At 39.3% G+C, this 22,115-nt stretch overlaps 1 protein-coding gene across 3 annotated transcripts in view; it reads left to right on the forward strand.

Annotated features, from left to right (window-relative positions):
- The window catches only part of lzts2 (leucine zipper, putative tumor suppressor 2), a 48,950-nt gene extending 29,056 nt beyond the window's left edge, over window positions 1-19,894 (forward strand). The window contains exons 1-6 of one of the 3 annotated variants that reach the window (XM_015388195.1): window positions 2,058-2,206; window positions 12,477-13,016; window positions 13,780-14,376; window positions 14,462-14,584; window positions 16,129-16,275; window positions 18,211-19,894. In XM_015388195.1, coding sequence (XP_015243681.1) covers window positions 12,504-13,016; window positions 13,780-14,376; window positions 14,462-14,584; window positions 16,129-16,275; window positions 18,211-18,918 — 2,088 coding nt within the window. In that variant the 5' untranslated portion in view covers window positions 2,058-2,206; window positions 12,477-12,503 and the 3' untranslated portion in view covers window positions 18,919-19,894. Of the gene's footprint in view, window positions 1-2,057; window positions 2,207-12,476; window positions 13,017-13,779; window positions 14,377-14,461; window positions 14,585-16,128; window positions 16,276-18,210 lie in introns of those variants that run through there. The other 2 variants (XM_015388185.1, XM_015388205.1) reach the window with 2 other exon arrangements.
- Window positions 19,895-22,115: the final 2,221 nt, after the last annotated feature.

Here is a 22,115-nt window from a genome sequence, read left to right on the forward strand (position 1 = left end):
TTTTTTTTTTTTTTTTTTTTAGTAAATAAACCAAACATTGAAAATGTATCGGGGTAAAAGTATGCAATTAAGTTTGTAAATGTAGTGAAGTAAAAGCTCAAAAAAATGTGTACTCTTGGAAAGTATAAAGTACTCCAAAATATACTTACGACAGTAGTGAAGTATTTTTACTTCGTTACTATACAATACTGCCCCCATCAGTCCGTTAGGTCTGGAAGCACAAGATTTATATTCAGCCATACAGGAAAGATACTGCTAATTGACAGTACACATCTTTCTGGCATTTGATTAATTAGATGAGCCCTTGGAGAATATGTTAACTACTTTGTATTTAGTTATTTAAAAAGTTTAATAACTTAAAGAAAAAAATAAAAAATGTGAATGTCTGTGCATGCATTAGTGATCTAAGGTTATGTTTTAACTAAGAAAAGTGTTTCTTTCACTCACTGTTTTTCAGGAATTTCTTACCCTTAAACTTTTTTTTCTACATTTTAGAGAAAGTGACCGTTTATTACATTGACCTTGATTTTTGTGATCAAAATATAATTTTTAAATGTAAGATCTTGTCCTGTCCTTTAATAACACTCTTGATTTGCAAATAATTTAAATTACTACCCTATAAATGGTTAAAGAAAACTTGGGACAGCAGTGATATTATAGAAAATCCAAAGATCTAAGCTGGAAAGAAAGGCTGGTAAAACCCAGATTGGATTCTACATGTGAGAACAATCTCACCCATATCACTGAAGGGTAATTGTGTAGTTATTTGATCATATCCAGATTTTCGCCCTATTTGTTTGATTGTCCTGCAAAAAGCCACATGATCTTCAGTTTCCTTTGCTGCATCGGCCTTTATATCCACTGCCTCTTAGCCATGTTAGCCCCTCTTTATAGAGGTGGTATTAATGGGGATTTGCAGCCTGCACTGGTGGCCTTGAGTTTGTTTTTTCTGCATCGAAATCTGAGAATGGTTTCTATTACTTTGGCTGCAACTCCACGAAGGCTTTACTTGTGGCACATTCAGTGCTTCCCAGACCTCCCATTGAGACAATGGTGTGAAGAATGACCGTGAACTCCAGCTCAGGCATCGGGGCTCAAGGACAAACCATGTTCCTCCAGTGTGACCCATTTCTAGGAGCAGGACAGATTTGTGTGCAAGTCTGTGGCACAGCCTAGCCTACTTCTTCTACCCTACTTTCCCCAGTCTTGTTGTTGGAGCTGATCAGCTGAGTTACACAGACCACACTATCTTTATCACTAAATTTAGAGGAGATGGTTGATTATAAGTTAAAGGGATAGTTCAGATATTTGTAAACGTGAATCTCAGTAAAATTATGAGTAATTATACTGTCCTTACATGTAATACATGAAAGTTTTATCACTGCAGGACTGTAGAAAAGTATATATCTCCTCCTCTAACGAAATGGAAAATGTTTTTACTGATGTTCTTACATCTCCATACAATTTAGAATCAGCTAACGTCCTTTTCAAGTCAAAGCTCCACAAATGCACCAGATGCTAATTCTAACTGATGCATCTCTAATGTATGTTTTGAAGTTTGTTTGAAGCCAGCAGTTATTTGTTATGCTGATTTTGTATATTGTTTTATTGCTCAAATGTTTATAGATATTGCTCCAGTTTTCATGCATTAATACATCTCTTTTAGAGTCCTTGTATTAATTCCCTTTATACTTTATCATTTTTGTCTTGTGATAGCTTGATGGCTCAATACCTCGTGTTTGGGCTGCTCTAATACAGGGGGGGAAACAGCTAAATAGTTTTCATCTCTAGCTGTTTTTCCAAAGCTTTTTGTCCTTTCTCTTCATTTTCTTAGTAACAAAGGATGTTCAGGGCTTTGCAGAGTTTCTTTGGTCAGAGGAAATAGCAGAGGACGGAAGCAGGGAAAAAAGGGAGGTGTATCTGTATCAGAGAGAGGGTGGGCAGCCTGCGAGGAAGAGGAGGAGGGAGAGCATGAGAGCTGAGGAAGGGGAGGGGACTTAACTCTTATTCACATTGGTGGCATTTGTCTTGAGAATGAGCTGCTTCTTTTATTTTTTTTTGGATGGGGATTCAGTTTTTTTTTCTTTTAGTGGGAGAGAAGGTTTCAGAAACAGAACATAGTGAGTGAGGCTGTGAGCGAGTTTAGGCTGTGCAATGAAGAGGAGCTGGTTAGACACCAAAGCAGCCATGCAAGGAACAAACTGGGGTAAGAAGCTGTGAAGGTTGCCTTTTATTTACTTTTATGATGGGATGTTTACCAACTGGTTTGCTGTTTAACCTTTCTAGCTAATGACTGTAAATTTTGCAGGTTTGTTTTATATTAACATAAAAGTTGATATTGTGAAAAGGAAAAAAAAATATGCAAGCTCTTATATTTTTATCAATAAGATAAAATACAACTTTTAATGCAAATTTTAAAGGTGTAAGTAAGCAGTAGTCTTACAACCCCCATCCTTCCAAGCTTGGTGTTGTTTACCATTTCTTAGCTTCACAGACCTGCTAGAAGCTGGTTAAAATTCCTGTTTGTATAGAATCCTTTAGTGTCATGATTGGTGATCAGAAGCAAAAAGTAATGCGTTTTGGACCTGTGGAAATCTACTAAGTTTTTTTTTTTTTTTCTACAGTGAAATCTATAATTTATTGTGCACCACTCTAGATGTTTGGTGATATTATTTCTGAAAAAATAATAATTTAATGAAAAAATTAAAGCTATGACCTTAAACATTCTGTTTAAAAAACTTAAAGGTCGGGTCTATCTTTCATGTTCAAATAATCTATTATTAGAAATAATGCTGGTTTTCTTTTTAAAGTAAGTGGCTTTACGTAAAACGACAACAAAAAAACAGTTACGGTTTCTCATTTCACAAGAAAGCGAGCACGGACTTGCGTTCTCGCCAAGTATGTTCTTGAGAAGAACACAGGAAAGTGTGGAGAACGGGCATAAATATGGGTCAATTGGAACAGAAGTGTACTCATGATGTCACCTCCTGCCCGGCTCGTCTAGAGCTGCATTTCACCTCCTGTTGTTAATAGTCTCCAAATAATACGTTCTTACTTTTTTCATTTAGTGGGGGAATAATAATTAACACAGTCAGATAAACACAAATCAAATGAACATTTGCCAAATAAAACAAAAAACGCACCATTAGAGCTGCAGATCAGCTGCGGTTAGCCCTGGCTGACGTTACCCTCGGAGCTCCGCTGGTTGCCGCGGTCCTCTCAACTTCGGAAATTTGTTTTTAAATTACGTATTAAATCGGTAAATGGGCCATATAGTGACGCTTTAAAGCATCAAATGATCGCCTCTAATGATCTTAAAACGTACTTTTACTGAACTACAGCGAAAGAAAAGAGAACTTTTAACTTAATACTCTGAGCTCTGTGAGCGCTCTATTGAAAGCTGCTGCTGCCGCAGTGCTGGGATAGCTGTAAATCTCAAGAACAGGCACGTCTGCTCTGATGCATACTTGGTAATTACTAGGGAGGGGCGGAAACAACATCCGGGAACTTTCTCCGTTCTCGGTCTGCTGTTCTTGTGAATTGGAACAGTACTAGGGCTGAGGCTGATGACATTTCACGAGTACACAAGCACATGATAACGCACAAGTACACATATTGAGAAACGGCTTTGTGTTTCATGAATTCTTTACCTATCAATTTGTCATCGTGATTTAATCTGTTTGTTTAGCTATTTTGTAAAATATTCTCTAATCAAGCTGACTCACACTAAAAAAAAAAAAAATCCCAAGAAAAACCTTACATGCTTTTGACATCAGATGAGGCAGCTGGTCAGAGCTAATTTGAACACCTTTCCGTTTCAGCTTTCCTTGTCTTTAGCATTTAAAAAGCAAAGTCAACCTTAGCAACCAAAGTGAAATGTTAGCTTATCTAAGAGCACAACATATATTGGAGGTAAAATTCACAACAACAAACCAATTATTCCTTTCTTGCACGCACCTGCATTATGAGATTGAGACACTCTCAAAGATAGAAACTCTTCTGGTAAGCTTAAGTTGAACGAGTTCTGTCTGCATGCTGTGCCACTGGACTGGTAAAGAATGTATTGAATACAAGAAGAATTTGGCATTTATTCATCGTAGGTTTTTTGAATTGGCACTTAAATGCAATGAGATGTAAAAATTAATTCAAGAATATTAACAGATATTTAATTTCATAATTGTTTACAGTATCACATCTTTTGTCAGCTTTTCCATCCATGGCAGCTTCTGTTATGGCTTAGTGGCCATTAGAGTCAAACAAGAAAGACTTGGCCACTCAGCACCAGATATTACTTATATATTAAACCTATTTGTAATTTGTAATTGTATTGGGATCCTATAATACTTGACAGTAAATTTATATTTATATCTTGCTCAAAATTGTAATTAAGTCAGGATTTGTTTTGAAGATGGATAATCAACCAGAAAGCTGCCAACGGCACCTCTATAAGGTTTAAGTGAAAATAAGTTGCTGCTTATCCACCAATATACCTCATCATGCCAGATTGTGAGCTCCATCTGCTCTAATTATCTGTCTTTCTTCAATGATCATCCCAAAATTTTCATATTTAGTGAAATCCTGCATGATTTATATGAATCAACGGAAGCAATTGTTGATGTAGCAGTTTTGTCAACATCATCCGCAGCCCTAATTGGGAATATTAACATCTTCTATGGTGTGTCTAGTTTTTTGTCAGCTCTGTGAGGTGTCTGGTTGCAGAAAGCTAGGTTGTCTATAGAACCAAAATAGCATCGTCACACTTATGCCCTCTGTTCCAGTTTCTGAAAAGAGGGAGAAGAATTAAGAGAAAGGAGAGGGGGTAACAGAGTGAAATTTAAAAGTTTGGATGGTAGGAATGTGGAAGGGAGGCAGTCTACAGAAACTGAAACAGAAAACTGAGACGCTCTCTCTTCTTTCTAACAATCCACAAAAATCCCTGATCAGGATTTCAAAAGGTGAAGCCCCAGTCAAAGGCTGACACTTTCCTATCAGGACACATTTGACATTTTACCTGCTGCAAGGTGTATTTTTAGACTCTGTGTGTGTGTGCATGATTTTGTGTAAATAAAGAAAGTTTCATGTTTAGGTTCTTAAACTTTTGGTCAAAGCAGGGTTGTGTGATGTAGGGAAGTCCTATGTGGTAGTGCCAGTTTAAGGTATATACTGTAACAGTATAAACACCCCCTTTAAAACATCCTTTATATTGCTAACGCCTTTAATAACCGGCCTCAGGGATAGCCAGACAGGAAGCTTCTCTGTATGCCAGTAAATAACAGACTGAACTAAAACACTAGAATCATTTTAAAGCAGGCGGCCGACTGCTTCACATTTTTATGTTGGATAAATATGATTCTACAGTCGGACATCACAGGCTCCATTTTCACCATATAGAGAAGATACATTGAAAAATTGTTTTTTGTTTTTAACAGCTATATCCATATGATACAAACATGTTTTCAGGTTCAAAGTAAAGATTTACAGACATAGGCACAGGATGCATCTGAACAACTAAAATGTAATTGCTCCTACACTGCAAAGTTATTTTAAAGGTTTTTTATATATTTTTTTGTTCCAAAGTCAACTGTAGGCATATATATGATCAAATATTTCAGTATAAATTTTTTTATGAAATATTAGTTGCTTTCTGGTGCTGTTTTTCCAACCTAGAGGCTTTCACTATGTAAAGGAACCCAAATTTCATGATATTTATTCATTAGGAAGTCTAAACAAAGTATGAGACCTCTTGCAGCCAAAAAAACAAATTTCGCGACTTCGATGTTCGTCATAAAAAGAACGGTTATTCTAACTGTGCAGATTAGGGGCAAAAAGAATTGCTTTGTCTCAAATTTGAGCAGGAGTGATCGATTAGGAGAAGATAGCATGATATTTGCTGTGCAGGTGCAGCGCAGTCAAGGTAGGAGCTTCCTGAAGGAGGAAGATAATGACGGGAGAGGCAAACCTGGCAGTAGCCAGATTGATATATCTAGAGCTGAGTTGAGTTGTAGGTTATCAGTCTACAATGGCTGCCACTCAGTCTGTTCGTGAAAAGGAGGGACGTTTAGTACAATACTTCGAGCTGATTGGGTAATGTGCCAGCTAGTACCCGCTGCTTCTCTTTACTCCTTTTTTAAATGAGAAATTTTTGCTATTTTAGCTAAAACTTAGTCAAGTTTGGCATTGACAGGTGAGTCCTCAGCGTAGCCATGTTTGTTATGCCCCGGCAAGGCCCTACTTACTGTCGTCATTCCTACATGTCCCACCCCAAAGAACACTGCTGGTATGTCATTGGTCCGACCCACGAGACGGACTTATTAGCGGGAGTCTTTCAAGATGGATTTGTTTTAAGACTAAAAACTCAGATGTTGCGACATTCTAGCTTGCAGTGCAAGGTAAGGGAGGGGTACTGTTTTCTGGGAGCAGGATTACTCAGAGGATTACATATATGAGTCAAGCAAGACACCTCTTAATGCATGAATTTGAATAAAGGGGTAGCATTATGACGTTAAAAGTCCAAAAAAGGTATTTTTTCTTGATACAAGCATTTTAATTAAATGCCTGACAAGTGGTTTAAATTAAGTGGGGTTTTTTTTCCACCTGTGAGACACAGACCATAGAGTTTGTTCACACTGCAGGTCTCGTTGCTCAATTTTTAAATGTTTCGATAAATCTGATGTTTTTTCTTCTACATGGTCGTTCAGACTATTACTGAAATTAGGCCAACATCAGACTCAAGTCTGAACGTTTCACCTGCCACATGCTGACGAAAGACAGAGTAGATGCAACAGCAGTGAACAAACAGATGTTGGCATCTCTGTTTAAGTTGTCGACATTATTATGATCACATCATAACAAGACAAAGATAACGGAGATTAGAACTATTTATTATGCGTTCTGTGAAACAGGGACTGCTGTGCTGGAGAGGAGTCTGTATGAATGTCCTGATCATGTTTTAAAGTCGGCACAAATATGATAAAAAAAAATTAAAGAAAAGCTGCATCATGTCTTATAGGGTGTAAATCACACCCATCATGGCGATTCGATTCAGTATCGATTTCCTGACCCAACGATTCGATTATTTTCGATACTAACGAATACACCACGATTCGATTCGATCAATCAATTATTTTTATTTTATTTTTTATTTTAGACCTTACAGGCTAAACAAAGTTTCAAGTTTGAAATAAATCAATGAAAGCTGTAATATCGTTATGCATTTTTTTTAGAAACAACAGCACATAACAGAAGTAGAAAAGTTGCATAAAAAAATACTGCAAATACTGCAAAAATACTGCACAAAATCAGTGCAATGAGTGCAATTCAATACCTCTGCTCCAGACGTCCCCACCCCCTTGAGAGACGCTCCGCTGCACCTCTCCCAAATTGTAGCTGACTGCAAACAGTGCCGCAGACAGGAGGCCGGCTTGTTTTGTTTTTATGACCGAAATTGCGGAAAACAACTCGTGAAGTTTGACCCGCTAGAAGTGCGAGGTGCACGAGACCGCTGGGACCCTTTTTCCACCTGGATCTCCGCTCTTTTTGGCCCTCATGTCCCTCCGTCGTCGAACTAAACTCGCCCCCACTTCCTCGCCGCCTCGGCTGTACCTAGAACCACAGTGTGTAGCACAGACCACGCGTCAATATTAAGCATAATTTAAAAATGTCTGTGTCAAGCTTACTGCAATACACTGCTGTAAGAGTATAACCAGGAAGAGCGGTAGGAGGGCAAAATAGGTTTCCAACCACCGCAGCACGGGAGAGAGAATTACGCCCAGGAGCAAATGGAAAAAATTGACCGGAGGAAAAAAAAAAAAAATGAATCGATTATCTTGTAGACGTGTCGATGCATCGGATCGTCGGCTGTTGGATTGATGAATCGATACAAAACGATTATTATTTACACCCCTAATGTCTTATGTACTTCTTAAGAAGGCTGATTACTTTCTTTTTTCAAGGCACTTGACATGAAATGTGCACCGCATCACAAGATTTTCTATTGATATCTGCACAATTATTTTTAAAGAAATACAAGAGGTACCAACTTAAAAAGTGACAGAAAAAGCTGTTGGGTTGCTTAATCTTTTTTTTTTTTATTGCATCGAATGTTTTCTGATCTTGTTTGTTGCAGTTAGAACATTTTGGTGAAACAAAAGAAAAGTGCCATAAGAAATATTTCTTGGATTTGGATTGAATCTGGATGGTGTTTAAAACTTTTTTCTCCTGAGGACTCAGTGAAGCATCTCTAGTTATTAAGGGAAGCATGCATAGCTGGACACTAATAATGGTTAAATGCTCCACTGAATGCTGGAGAGGCTCGTTCCATCTCGTTCGTCTCAATCCGTTTTTCTTAATGGTTTAATAAATGATACAGGAAATTCATTTTGTTATTTGTGATGTTCTGAAGCTTTGGTTGGGAGTAGATTAAAGTAATGTCTCAGGTTTATTGTTCCTCAGCTGGAGCAGCACACATTCCTCAAGCTGGAGGAGTGACTGACTGACTGAAAGGAATTAAACCCCTCAAAGGCTTTTCCCAGACAAAAACAGTCTGCTCAGTCAGAATCAGCTGACAGTCGGGACTTTAGCTGAAACATCCCCCACATCCTATACAATGTTGTTGTTCCTACTATAATTGTTAAAGACGTTTTAAGTGATTAAAGTGACTTGTATTATTTCCTTATTTTTATTCTACCATCATTCAAATGTTTATTTTTTGTAATATTTTAAACCTTTTGGGGGGATTCCGGTTAGCTGTTCGTGCCAATTTATTTTCCATTCTGCCTGATACGGAGGGCTGCGAGAGCCATAAAAACATCAATGTTTATAAGGTGCTAAGGAGGGTCTTGGTCTCACCGTCAGCCCTCTGACCCCCTCCACTCCATTCACTTTCCTCCTTTGGATGTTTGAAGCCCTCGTTTCTATGACGACAAAAGTGAAAGCAGGATCGCGTGCACATGACAGAGGCATTAGATGCTGTTAGAGACCTTATGCTTTGCACTTTGCTTTTTTGAGGTCCTGCATAGTTTTCTTGGGGATTAGAGCTCCTTCACTTCCCTTTGTGAACAACTGATGGACTCTTTTTGATCAGACATAATGAACTGAGGAAAGAAACTGCTACCTTGAAATGATTTAAGTATTAAGATGAAAATATCTATTGGATTTAACCCACATTTTCCTCACTATCATCCTTGTTAAGTTGTCTGATCTTGTTAATTGTGATCTATATTTTAGATGTAAGTGTAAAACACACTGTGAGCCCATAATGCTGAAATATATTATCAGAAGCAAGGTTTCAGTGCAGAGCACCTGTGACGCTATAGCCACATAGCCGTCCCTCCAATTACAGCATTGATATAAAGATGATATTTGCAATTTAATTTATTGTTCAGGCCTTTTTTGCTCACCTGCATGCCTGACCCATATAAAACTGGTTAGAAAAATGACTATTTCATGTACAGTCTTTAAACAATAATCAATTTAACCAGCTGGTACAACTTATTAGCCTCGTGAGACCATCCTGATCTCGCGAGCTTTCAAGGTTTCACTCACAGATCAGTCTGGAGACTCTCCGTTAAAGAAAATTTGGAGCCGTTCACCAAAAGAACGTCAAATCAGCGTTGGCTTTGAGGCGGGTTGAGGTGTGACGCAACGAGAAGCGCGACAGTTCAGTCTAAAGAACATGGCGGCTTCAGCCGATGAAACTAGCGTTAGCGTGGCTATCGAGCAAGTTTTATCGGAATTACAGAGTATTTCTTCACTGAAAGAAGAGCAAAACACTGCTCTGGAGGCTTTTCTCAGAGAAAAGATGTTTTTGCTCTTCTCCCGACTGGTTTCGGCAAGAGTAGCCTGGCTTGTGGTTGTGTTTTCGTCGTCGCTCTGTTAGTACGTCATATGCTTCGTTGATCTGATTGGTTTATTTGGCCCGTCTATCACCAACATAGGCCAATCAGCTAACCAGTATTTTTGCCCCTTCCTTCAATGGAAGGTTTCCAGATGGATATGCGGAGCAAATCCATCTGGCGGAGTCAGGTTAACAACTTATGTGATAAATATACTAGATGTAGACCATTTGGAACTCAAAAAATCAAAAACTAGGAAATAAAAGTTCAAGCATTTCCTTTACCTCTTTATCTGTAAATGAGGAATCTCTCTTTATATTTCTAAGATATTTGCATTGATTATGGATTCTATATATAATTCAAGAAAACAATGTTTTAATGTTTAGTTTTTTTTTTAAAGTTGCAGTTGACAAATTAAGAAAACATCTGCAGCATATTTGATCTTTGAACTGTTACATACTTTTTCAAATACATTTTAGAAATACTCCACCTTCAACTAAAAACACATAACAAAACAAAGGCATTAACGAGGAATGCATTCAGGACATCCACTCCTATAATTACTGTCATGCATCATAACCACACACTTTAAAGTCAAAGTAGGGATCAGCCAGGTTTAAAGAGTGCTTATTAATAATTATTAATAATTCAAATAATAGAAGTCAGCTTATAGGCGTGTTGTAAACTTGGCACATTGTTTTACTGCTCTGCTCCAGGAATATATCTGATCAGCATTCGAGCCTTCAGCTTTTTCTCCACCTTATCCACCATCTTCCTAGTTTCTGTTTTTTTTTTTTTTTAGGTCCATGTTTGTGTAGCTTGTCAGGCTGAGAGGGTTACAGAGCTGGTAAAGCAAGAGCTTAAGTCTTCTCTCGTCTTTCTGTCATCGTTTCCAAATTTCAAATATGACACGCCCTCCTGTCGGATATCCTCATTTTCTGACTCACTGTGTTTATGTTTTTAAGTCGCATGCTTTTTTGTTGTTTTTATACACAGCATGACATCATAAGTTGTCCTGTTGGGCATTGCTCTCCAAACACAAAAATTAGCCACCCATTTAAGTCTTGTTTTTCATCTCCTGTTTATATTTACCTTGTGTCCTGCGAAGTTAAAGGAATGAGCGTTTTGAGCAAGTTTTTTTCACACAAACCCACATAGATAGATTTACTCGGGAATTTTAGCTGTCAAAGTTTTCTAGCTGGTTCAACCTGTTGGTCTCAAGTTGGGGATTCCACAGCTTTGAAATTGTAGCTGTTCCCATGATGGGTTGGATGTTTGTAGACTGTTGCCATTACGGACAGTAGCTGCTTTTTGGACCCAGTTTAACATCTGAAATCAGGCGAGCCCATCCTCACGTCGTTTCAGAAGCCTGTGGCTGCAGCCATGTTTGTGCTGCTTGGCTGAATTTACTGAATGGCCCGTCCTGGTTCTCTGTGTGTGGGCCAACGTGCTCCTGAGGAATTTGTNATGTCAGCAGACAGCAAGAAGCCTCCCAGATCTCCAGATGCATTTGAGATATCAAAAAAGTACTCCAGAGTGTTGTTCAGCATGGGGGTGAGTAGAAAATGAAGGCTAATCATGTTTTGGGTGTACTATTCCTTCAACTGGCTGAAACAGTGGGTGGAAAGTAAATATTATGTCAGTTTGTGTTGAAGTGTCAATATGAGTAGATGACTGGTTTTTCTCAGTCAGCATCTCAAGAACCGCTGCCTTTCTGGAGCATTCTGAGCCCGGCACAGTCAGAACCAATCAAAAAAGACAGAGAGGAACAGAGAACCGGGTCATAGGTGTCTAAAAGTTCACTGGTAAACATGAGGAGCAAATATAGCAGGATACAGCAAAGGCTCAAATTACTTTTCAACTCTGTTCTGACATAAAGGTCTTGGCATAAACAGTGCATAACAGCTTGTTCAATATAGGGCTCCATCTTGCACAGCAGGCTGGTGAGTCATGTTTTCTTTTAAATGCATCACTTAACTGAAAACACACACCACCAGGGTGCATTATGGGAAGAAAGTAAATCAGTGGAGGTGGTCTGCTGAAGGTAACGCCATCAATGTGAATGTTTGACACAACACCTACTAGAGCAATGTGTGGGACCAAACACTTTCCATGCAACTACTCCCTGATGGTCGTCAACCTTTCAGCTAGATAATGCATCTGTCCATCACAAACAAATAGTTTTGGCATTGTTCGAGGATTTGGTTGCACTACAGAACATTTGAGTCGCGGAACTGTTTCTCAAATTCCCAACTTTATTCAATCATGCATCTCAAGGATGTGCTGAACAAATGAATCCAAACTATGGAGGCTCCACCTAACAACGTACAGAATTGAAAGGATTTGCTGCTAACATCTTGGTACCAGAATCCAGAATCTGCCTTTAAGGGTCTTTCTGGCTCAATGCTTTCATGGGTTAGGACTGTTTGATGAGCAAAACCAAGACAAATACACTATTAGATCTGTTTTTATAATTGGATGTGTTTTGGCCGAGACCCTGAGCTTAAATAGCTAAAGTTAGAGGAAGAATAGAGATTTTTTTTTTGGAGTTCCTGGACTCTAACAACAGTCATTACTTTAACAAAAAACTGTTGATAGCTCTTCTTGTTTTCTTCTAACCTCCAAATATCTTTCTTCTCTTAGTGCAAGTGACCTCGCCAAGCTGCCGCCATGGCCCTGGTTCAGGCTCTGCCCTTATCTGCTGAGCCCCACACCGCCAGCCACAGCGGAGCTCGCAGACGACACCAGTCTGGCCCTTCACCCCCCATCAACCTGCCACCACCCACTCTGGATCCAATGGGCTCTGTCAGCAGCCTTGCTGCCACACGTCCCAATCCCTACCAGGATCACCGCTCTGCTGTAGAGCTCGGGGGCCGAGTACGACGACCAACGCCGGGGGCTAACCGTTTTGGCTCCGAGTCGCCCAGGGACCCACTGCTGCAGAATGTACCACCTCCAAAGAAGCAGAGCTCCACAGCTTCCGGCAGAGGGCTGGAGAAGGACAGCGGGAACGGGAACTATACTTATATAAATGAGGACTATGTGGGGGACTGGAACGACAACCATGTTAGACCCCCGAGCCTGGAAACTGAGCTAGAAGAGACAACAGTAGGCCTGGGGATAAACGGGAATGTGGGGGGACCTCCTCCGAGACTGATCCCAGTGTCAGGAAAACTGGAAAAGGTAAGGAATGATATTATAGGTTGTAATGATCTGTTGATGATATACCAAGCTTTAAATAAATAAAATGTTTCTGTTATAGCAATGACAGTGAGAACCTATGGCTTTAAAGCTTTAATAAGATAAAATAAAACAATCTCCCTGTGAGTTTTCTAGACCACAGAGCTCCCCATTTTGCCCCCTCCCCCACCTGTTGCTCCACACTGCTATTCAGCAGGCTGATAAAAGGCTACCTTTTTACTTCACTTAAAAAAAAAAAAACGTTAATTTTGCATGTTTATATAGTTGTTTTTATGATTATTAATGTACATTATTATTAAAATTTATATTATTAATATTGCATGTATATTTTTTATATATAATCCTCTAATTATATGGTGTTGCTTTTATTTTTTGTAATGATTTTTTTCTGTTTCTGTGCCATTGCGTTGTACTTCTCTTTTTCCCCCTCATGTACTTCTCTTTCAATTGTTGTAAGAATATAGTTTCTACTCATAAATACTCGCAATCACATCAGCCTCACTGTAAACCCGGACCAAAACTGTAAAGGCATTGGAAAGGGTCAGAACTTCATTATTCTATACAGACAGAAAAAAACCCCCAAAATGCTGCATGTTGGAAAATGTTTCTTGATGTTGAAACTGAAGCTTTTTAAAACCTTGGCACACCCTGATTCCAGAAATAAGCCCAGGCTTTGTATTCTTTGCTCAGTTCCTGACTTGTATTTATCTTTGCCTCCCTCCACCTTTTCTGTTTGCTGTTCTAGAACATGGAGAAGACAGTTTTACGCCCCACTGCCTTCAAACCTGTCATTCCCAAGAGTCGCTCCGCCATGCAGTATCTCTCCCCTCGCCATGGTGCCAATGTCCCTGAGGGCCAAAGCAACCTGAACCTGCTCAGCCCTGCCAACAGGGAGGTGTCGCCATCCTGCTCTGAGAAACGCAGCTCCTACAGTGGAGGGCGGAACGCTAGCAGTGGCAGCAGCCAGTCTTGTTCGCTGTCGGACTCTGGTCGCAACTCTCTCTCCAGCCTGCCACCTTACAACGGTGCCACCTACGGTCTCGCTTCTGCTGAGGTCCCTGCAGGTCACCTGGAGCCCATAAAGAGTGTTGCAACGGTCGCCCCACACGGACACTCCAACTCTGACAGCGGCCGCTCGTCTTCCAGTAAGAGCACAGGCTCTGGCTCCATAAGTGGCCGGGGGCAGCTGCTGTCTGACAGCGGCTCTGGTGGACGCTCTCCAGGCCCGGTGGAGGGCTATGAAGGTGTGGTGAAGGACCTGGAAGACAAACTAAGGGAGAGGGAGCTGGAACTGCAGCAACTCAAAGACAACCTGGACGACAATGAAGCAGCAATTTGTCAGGTTTGTATAAATCCGACTCCTTGCAGTGATGGATTGTAAACTTTGTCCTGGAAAAAGAATTAAAATATAATAATTTCTCATGTAGGTTTATGAGGAGAAACAGAAACACTTTGAGTTGGAGCTGGAGGAGCTGAGGCAGAGCTGTGCCACCAGGATGCAGGCAGCGTCTCAGAAGGCTCAGCGAGCTCAACAGGTGCTTCAGCTGCAGGTCAGAACGTCTGTGGAAAACCACAGATTTTCTCTCTGTGTAGTTTATACTACCAGCACAAACTCCAACAAAAAGAGAACAAAACTATGTAATAAAAAAGTACAAAACTCTACTTAAACTTTCTCTTTGAAGCAACACTGGCATTGAAACTCAAAGGTGGCCCATTTACCAATAGCTAAGCTGGTTAAAGTAGCTGTAAAGCTACTGGGGAAAAAAATACTTATTCAGGTTAATTTCTAGTTAATTAATTTCTAGTTTTCTAATTTTCTTAAAAAGGTTTATTTCCCTTCTAATAATCATTTGATGCTAACTGCATTTCAGTGTTTAACTCTGTCCAAACCGCTGGTTTATAATTGCTAAACTTTAGCTCATCCACATTTATTCATACTTTAGAGACAAGTAATCTTAGTAAATTTAAAAAAAACTAAATTAATTCTGATTTTTTTAATGTACCAGTGTCCTGTCAGAAGAGCATACGCTTTCAGATTGGCATACAACTAGTTTTTATCCAACTTAAATCAATTCAGAGCCACAATATAAACCACAGTCAATGTTTTCTCACCAAATTTAAATTCCCGCACACACGTTTTTTTTTTTTTTTTTTTACTACTAAAGTAACTTCTTTTAAATTATCATTGACTAACATGGTTTTAGCTATAGAGGCTTCATCTCTCAACATCCCACAAACTTTAATCACGTTTGGCCGTTTCTGCAGCCAAGAAATAACAGTATAATCAAAGTTGATTTTCTTCGTTTAAAGTTAAAATAAACGTGTTTATGCTGGTCGATACACTGCTGCTAAAATTGAATGTGGGAATAATTCTCTGTTGCGCATACGTAGTAGAACAATGTATGCCGAACTAACAGCGTATGCTGTTCTGACAGAACACCTGAGCTACTCTAGCATTGTATTGACATTTATTTTGGTTTGCTTATAAGTATTTGCCCTGTGTGTAAAAAATGCTAACTTTAGCGTCCTAAAGGAAAGACAAGGGTTTCAGTTTGGGAGGTATGAGGCAACTCATTAAAAAAACCCTTAAACTAAATTATTTTTTATTGTTTTTTGTTTTTTTAGTTTATTCTATGCTTCAACTTATAAAGCCATTTAAAGACTTTTTACTATATATTTCATTAATTTTTTGTCTAAAATATTTAGGGCTGCAACTTACAATTATTTTGCAAATCGATTAATCTGTCAGTAGCCAAAGGTTCCCTAAGAAAGATGTTTTACTAAATTAAACAAGCGAAAACTAAAACTTTTAATTGAGGACTTCTGGATAGAGCATATTGACAAATGAAACGTTTTTTTTTTTGTTTTTTTTATCTTAAATGCAAAATATTTAGATTTATTTTTTATTTTTATTTTGGTATAATTGCTCTCAAGGTGGGTCACTCTGTCAGCTAAAGGCTCTACAATTCAGTTAATGATTAATGGATTACTTAATTAGTTGATTATTATTTCAATAATCAATTAATCACGATCAATTTATTTAATTGTTTCAGCCCTAAAATATTTTTTTAATGGTATATTTCATGTTATTTAGGTTTATCAACTCCAGCAGGAAAAGAAGAAGCTGCAGGAGGACTTTGCTCAGCTTTTAAAGGAGAGGGAGCAGCTAGAGGAGCGCTGCACCTCATATGAGCATGAGAAGATCCAGCTGGGGCCTCGACTGGAGGAGACAAAGTGGGAGGTAAACAGATATGTCTCGGTCATATTGAACCAAGAAAATATTAAATTATTTTCAGGATCACACGGCGATCTCAATAAACAATCACTGTCAGCTCTTTGTTTAATCTGGCTTTGTCACATGTTAAAGAAATTTAGATAAAAAGGATTTACTTTATATTTAGCAACATTCAGATTTATTTTGTTGAGCTGTCGTAGCATTATCTAACATTAAATAAATCCATCATTTATGTTATATTATAGAATTAATGTAACTGAGCCATTTATATACTGATGGACCATTTGATTTTGTTGCCTGATACCAGTTTCTGCTGTCTTTGAGCATTTTAAAAAATATGTTTTTTATTTTTGTCCTATAGCCTCATATTTTTACATTTCACATTGTTAAATTAGGCCTTACAGTGTGACAGCTGTGGTTTTTAGACAACATATATGTATACAGATAGATAATTTTGTTCAGTAACTTTAGAGAGAGAGAGAGAGAGAGATAGATGGATAATTTTGTTCAGTAACTTTAGTGATCTGATTTTAAATCATCGTACAATTTTTATTAATATTTTTAATATAGATTACAGTGAATGACTACAGCGTTTTTCTCTGACCAAAGTTCAAAGTGTTACTTAGATTTGTGTTTTTATTTTTATTTTTTGAGGAAATATTCCTAAAATAAATGGGTGTAATTTTATAAAAATAGTAAAATAATAGTTAAAAGTTTGTGCAGGATTTTGTTATGAGCATTTTTGGCAGCTTTTCTGGGGCTTTTATTTAGTTTAAATTGATATTAAAACTAAATCATATTGACTGAAATCATGAAATATATCATATGTATAATTGGCCTTAACAACCAAACCCCTGTTCGGATTTTGGAAAAGGAGGACAGATAGTTTGAAAGAGGCATCAAGGAAGCTTTCTTTGTGAGAAGAGAAAAAACATCACTGAACAGAAGGGGAGGATTACTATTTCAGCTTCCAAGCATTTTCAACTCAGTAATGGAAATCATTCCCAAGAGGGTTTTTTTTTTAGCAATTTTTTTTTACTTTTTACGACACTAGTTGCTCGTTTTTTGTTTTTTTTTTTCGACAGTAGGCTGACAGGAAAGGGGGTATAAGAGAGAGGGAGGGACATGCGGCAAAGGACCACAGGTCGGAATCGAACCCGGGTCAGCCACGTCGAGGACTAAGGCGTCCGTATATGGGTTGTGCGCGCTAACCACTGCTACACCTGCATGCCAATTCCTAAGAAGTTAAATCAGCGCTCCACTTATAAATCAAAAGACCAATCACAGAGCCCATTCACACAAAAAACCAGCTCCAACAGTCCAGCGGAACAAAGGGAGGCTGGAATGTGAGTAGGAGGATAGTCCTCCATGCTGCTTAAATGCATCTGCGCTCTAACTGGAGTTTACTCCTATGTGAGCCAAATGGACTGACAAAGACTCCTGGATAGGTGTCAAAACGTCCTCAGAAAATTGAGCGAAAGTCCTGTTGCCTTCCAATTAATGCCTGTTTGAGGTCACCCAACCCTACTTAAAGAATCCAGGCTGAAGCAATTGTAAAGCCATTAGAACCCTACAGCTGAAGGCCAACAAGGGGTGAAGTTTGGAGCTAAACAGAGGCTGTAAGATTTGTTTAAAAGAAAAACAGTTTAAACTTAAAAGGATAAAAGGTTTGCAACTGATAAAAAAAAAATACATTTTTAAACTGAAACATTTTTGCAACTAAAAAATAAAAAGATTTTAAATTTGAAAAGGTTAAAGGTTAATTTTTGCAGCTGCTTTCATAATTTCTCCTCAAAGTGGTGGAAGCCTTTAACCCCACCATCATCAGGAAAACTTTAGATTGTTGGTTTTTAAACCTGACCTTTTTAAGAAAGACTAAACTTCTCAGGTAAATGTGTTTTTGCACCAAAGGCTGCATTTCACTCTGTTTTCATGTATCAGGTATGTCAGAAGTCGGGTGAGATCTCCCTGCTGAAGCAACAGCTGAAGGAGGTGCAGAGTGAGTTGTCCCAGCGTGTGGGGGAGATCGTCTCGCTGCGCGGTCAGCTCAGAGAAACCCGCGGCGAGCTCACAAACACGCAGGTGCTGCTCCAGGAGGCCCACGGCACGGTCCGCACGCGGACCATGGAGCTGGAAGTGTGTGAAAACGAGCTTCAGCGTCGAAAGAGCGAATCTGAACTGCTCAGAGAAAAGGTGGGACGCCTGGAGGGGGAGCTGGCTCATCTCAGAGACACCTTGGCCAACCAGGGGGCAGGAAACAGACAGTGTCAGATATTCCAGGAAGCCGAGGAGCATCTACTGGCTTATGAAAGCGACGAGGCAAAGGCCCAGCGACAGAGCGGCGCTGACGCTCTGCAGAACATGAAGGTACAGATGGACGGGTTGAAATCGGAGTTAGCTTTTGAACGCAAGAAGGTGGAACAGCAAGCGGGAGGTTTTGAGGAGGAGCGGCGGATATGGCAGGAGGAGAAGGACAAAGTAATCCGCTACCAAAAGCAACTCCAGGAAAACTACGTGCAGATGTATCGCAGGAACAGAGAGCTGGAGCAGATGCTGCAGGAGCTCAGTCTGGAGCTGGAGAGCAGAGAGGAGGACGAGGGAAGCGGCAACGAGATCAATTTTGACGAGATTGCTGCAACAGAAATCTGATTCTCACAAATGTCCTTTATTTTTATTTGCACTACATTTGACTCACTTCCTTCCCCAGAAGTGATATCTTGTGTTCTTCATGTGAGTAAACACCAGAAGAGCGTCTCCACACTTCCTGGGTGACGATTGTCGCACTTGAGAATTGTTAACCTTTAAATGTCATTAAGTACATCGGTTCTAAGCTCCTCCATCAGTAGCAGTGATGCACTGACGAGTCGTCGGTCTTGGTGATTTTTCACACCTTTAGGCGTTTGTGTGAGTAACTTCAGTTAACCTTTACCACCACTCTGCACCCGTCCTGGTTCTGGCTACAGCATCCCTGCTGGGTTTATCGTTGCACTCCCACTCTGTCCACAGTTTCACTGCTACAGTAAATACCACACATACATGGTGTCATGGTAAGTTAGTCGATCAGAGTCAGCTTTTAATGTCAGGCTCTGAATGGTGATGGCAGACTTCTGAATTGAAAAAAAATCAGAGTAGGAATTATTATATAAATCCATATTTTGCTTTTCATAAAGAAATTGATTGAGTTTTTTTTAATACGACTGATTTTCTGCCTCATTAAACTTTTTATTGGTTGATATTTTTCAAACTGGGGTTCTGTACAATGGATATGAGCAGTTAGTATCTTATTTTCTTTATTTGGACTTACATTTTCGATAATTTCATTCCTAAAGCCAGTGTGTGCCACTGAAAGGTAAACTTTAATTAATTGGTTTATTTTGTTGGCAAATTAACCCCATTTAAATCCAATACACCTGAGATTTAATTGTTGTATCTAGCTTAGTTTAAATTCTAATTCAGTTTTAAATAAAAAATGGATATCAAAGGGATATTAAACTCTGGGGCAGAGGTCCGCAGCCCCCAGTGGGACCACAGAGGTACTGCATGGGGGTTGCGAACGTTTTGGTTGATTACTTTTTTTTTTTAGATTCCCCCTGCAATTTTTTCCAGTAATTGAAATGTCTTTAAATCCACATTAACATGAATTCAACACTCTGTAGTAAACAGATAAATGAATGCAAACATTCAGCGACACACAGGAGCTCTTTCAAGCTGGGCACCGTTTCATTCACAACACCTGTCCCATCAACCAGGAATCAGAATCAGAAATAATTTAATAATCCCAGGGAGAAATTACTTGTGCATGTAATAGAGTGACTATAGGATCAGTTTGAGCAAATTAGGGGGTCGTCGCTCCATCTTGCCATCAGTTTGGGGGTCCTTTGCCTGGAAAACGTTGAAGACCCCTGCTCTATGGTATTCTTTTTTTTCTCCCGACCAGTTATTGAAGACTTTATTAGTTGTAGGCTCGAAGTATCTTCTGAACAGAGCTGACCTTCTTTATCATTTTTTGCAGCTTCTTCAAGTTATTTTCTCTAATGCTGCCTCATTAGATGGCAGAACAGATCAGTCTCCACACTTAAGGCTGCTAGATACTTCACAAGAGCAGACATTTGTTCTTGCTCCTGCAAGAACAAATGTTCTTGCAGGAGTGAAAATGTCAGACCTGTCTTTTTTCTTGACACATCGGGGCAGAACTTCTTTCTTGCATTGTGTTCGATAACTTTTGTGAGTTTTGTCAGATTCGAAGGGTGCTACAGTAAGTAGGAAAGGCAGGGTTATTTTTTCCTACCCTGTCGTTTTCAGGTTGACCCCCTTTTTTCCCAAATATTGAAATCCATGAAATTATCTGTTCTGTAATAGATAGTTTGAGGATCGGCTGTCAGAGGGGATGAGAAAAGAGGAACATTTGTATTTATGCGAAAACGTCTAGTAATATGAATAATTGCTTATTGATCTTAAAAATGCTGCTATTGTGTTGCGGTTTTCTTCTGTTTTGACATAAGCTACAGCAGATGGGACGTTTATCCTCTATGCTTCTTGGGACGTATGAGTGTCCACAGGAAAAACTCCCTTTTTTATAGTTCTAGGCACCTCAAGAACAAATTTCTTCACAAATCATTGAGTATGCAGCAAGCTTTATATAAGATAATCAACATCCTGTTGCAAAAAGCTATTATCTAAGCTTCGTTCAGAAGTTCAGTCTGCTCTGTCCCCACTTCCAGTCCACGTCTGTTGTCAGGTTGAATACAGAGGTATTTTTACTCCTCTACTTCCTCTTTCATGATGTTAATAGGATTCCATTCCTGTTTCTTCTGAAATGTACAATCATCTTCCTTGTTTTGTTTCCACACCATGCTATGGAGCTCTCCACTTCCTGTACCTGGCTTCAATGAAACCAGATTGTTTGTTTATTTAATGCAAATTGATAAAGAGCTCTAAGAAAGCCCAGCTACCCTCATCAAGTCACTGACTTGTAGCTATGTATGTATGTGGCAGCAGGAAAGAGCTAGCCTCGTGAGACCATCCTGATCACGCGAGCTTTCAAGGTTTCGCTCGCAGATCAGTCTGGAGACTCTCCGTTAAAGAAAATTTGGAGCCGTTCACCAAACGAACGTCCAATCAGCGTTGGCTTTGAGGCGGGTTGAGGTGTGACGCAACCAGAAGTTCTAAAAGTTCTAAAGAACATGGCGGCTTCAGCCGATGAAACTAGCGTTAGCGTGGCTATCGAGCAAGTTTTATCGGAATTACAGAGTATTTCTTCACTGAAAGAAGAGCAAAACATTGCTCTGGAGGCTTTTCTCAGAGGAAAAGATGTTTTTGCTCTTCTCCCGACTGGTTTCGGCAAGAGTTTGATCTATCAATTGGCTCCTCTTCGTCGTCGCTCTGTTACGTCATATGCTTCGTTGATCTGATTGGTTTATTTGGCCCGTCTATCACCAACATAGGCCAATCAGCTAACCAGTATTTTCGCCCCTTCCCAAAATTACTTCAACGGAAGGTTTCCAGATGGATATGCGGAGCAAATCCATCTGGCGGAGTCAGGTTAGGAAAGAGCAACAACTATTAAGAGGAAAAAATAAACTGCAGTGAAACACAATTTGATAAAGCAGCCATATTTCAGACTGGCTAGGGACTGAAAAAAAGCTGATAGCAGCTCTGACTAAGATAAATGTTTTCCATCTAAAATATGTGGTACGTTTTATTCAAACTTAAAAAAGAGGATATCTACAAATAAAACCTGACTTTTTGTAGAACTGGTTCAGGATGTTACGGTAAGAGATTAGCTGCTTATAACTGTTCAACAAAACCCCTCTTTAGAAAAAAAAATCAACACTATTCCCATTACA

The sequence above is a fragment of the Cyprinodon variegatus genome, unplaced genomic scaffold (assembly GCF_000732505.1).
Source record: "Cyprinodon variegatus isolate N-32 unplaced genomic scaffold, C_variegatus-1.0 Scaffold18, whole genome shotgun sequence".
NCBI classification, from domain to species: domain Eukaryota; kingdom Metazoa; phylum Chordata; class Actinopteri; order Cyprinodontiformes; family Cyprinodontidae; genus Cyprinodon; species Cyprinodon variegatus.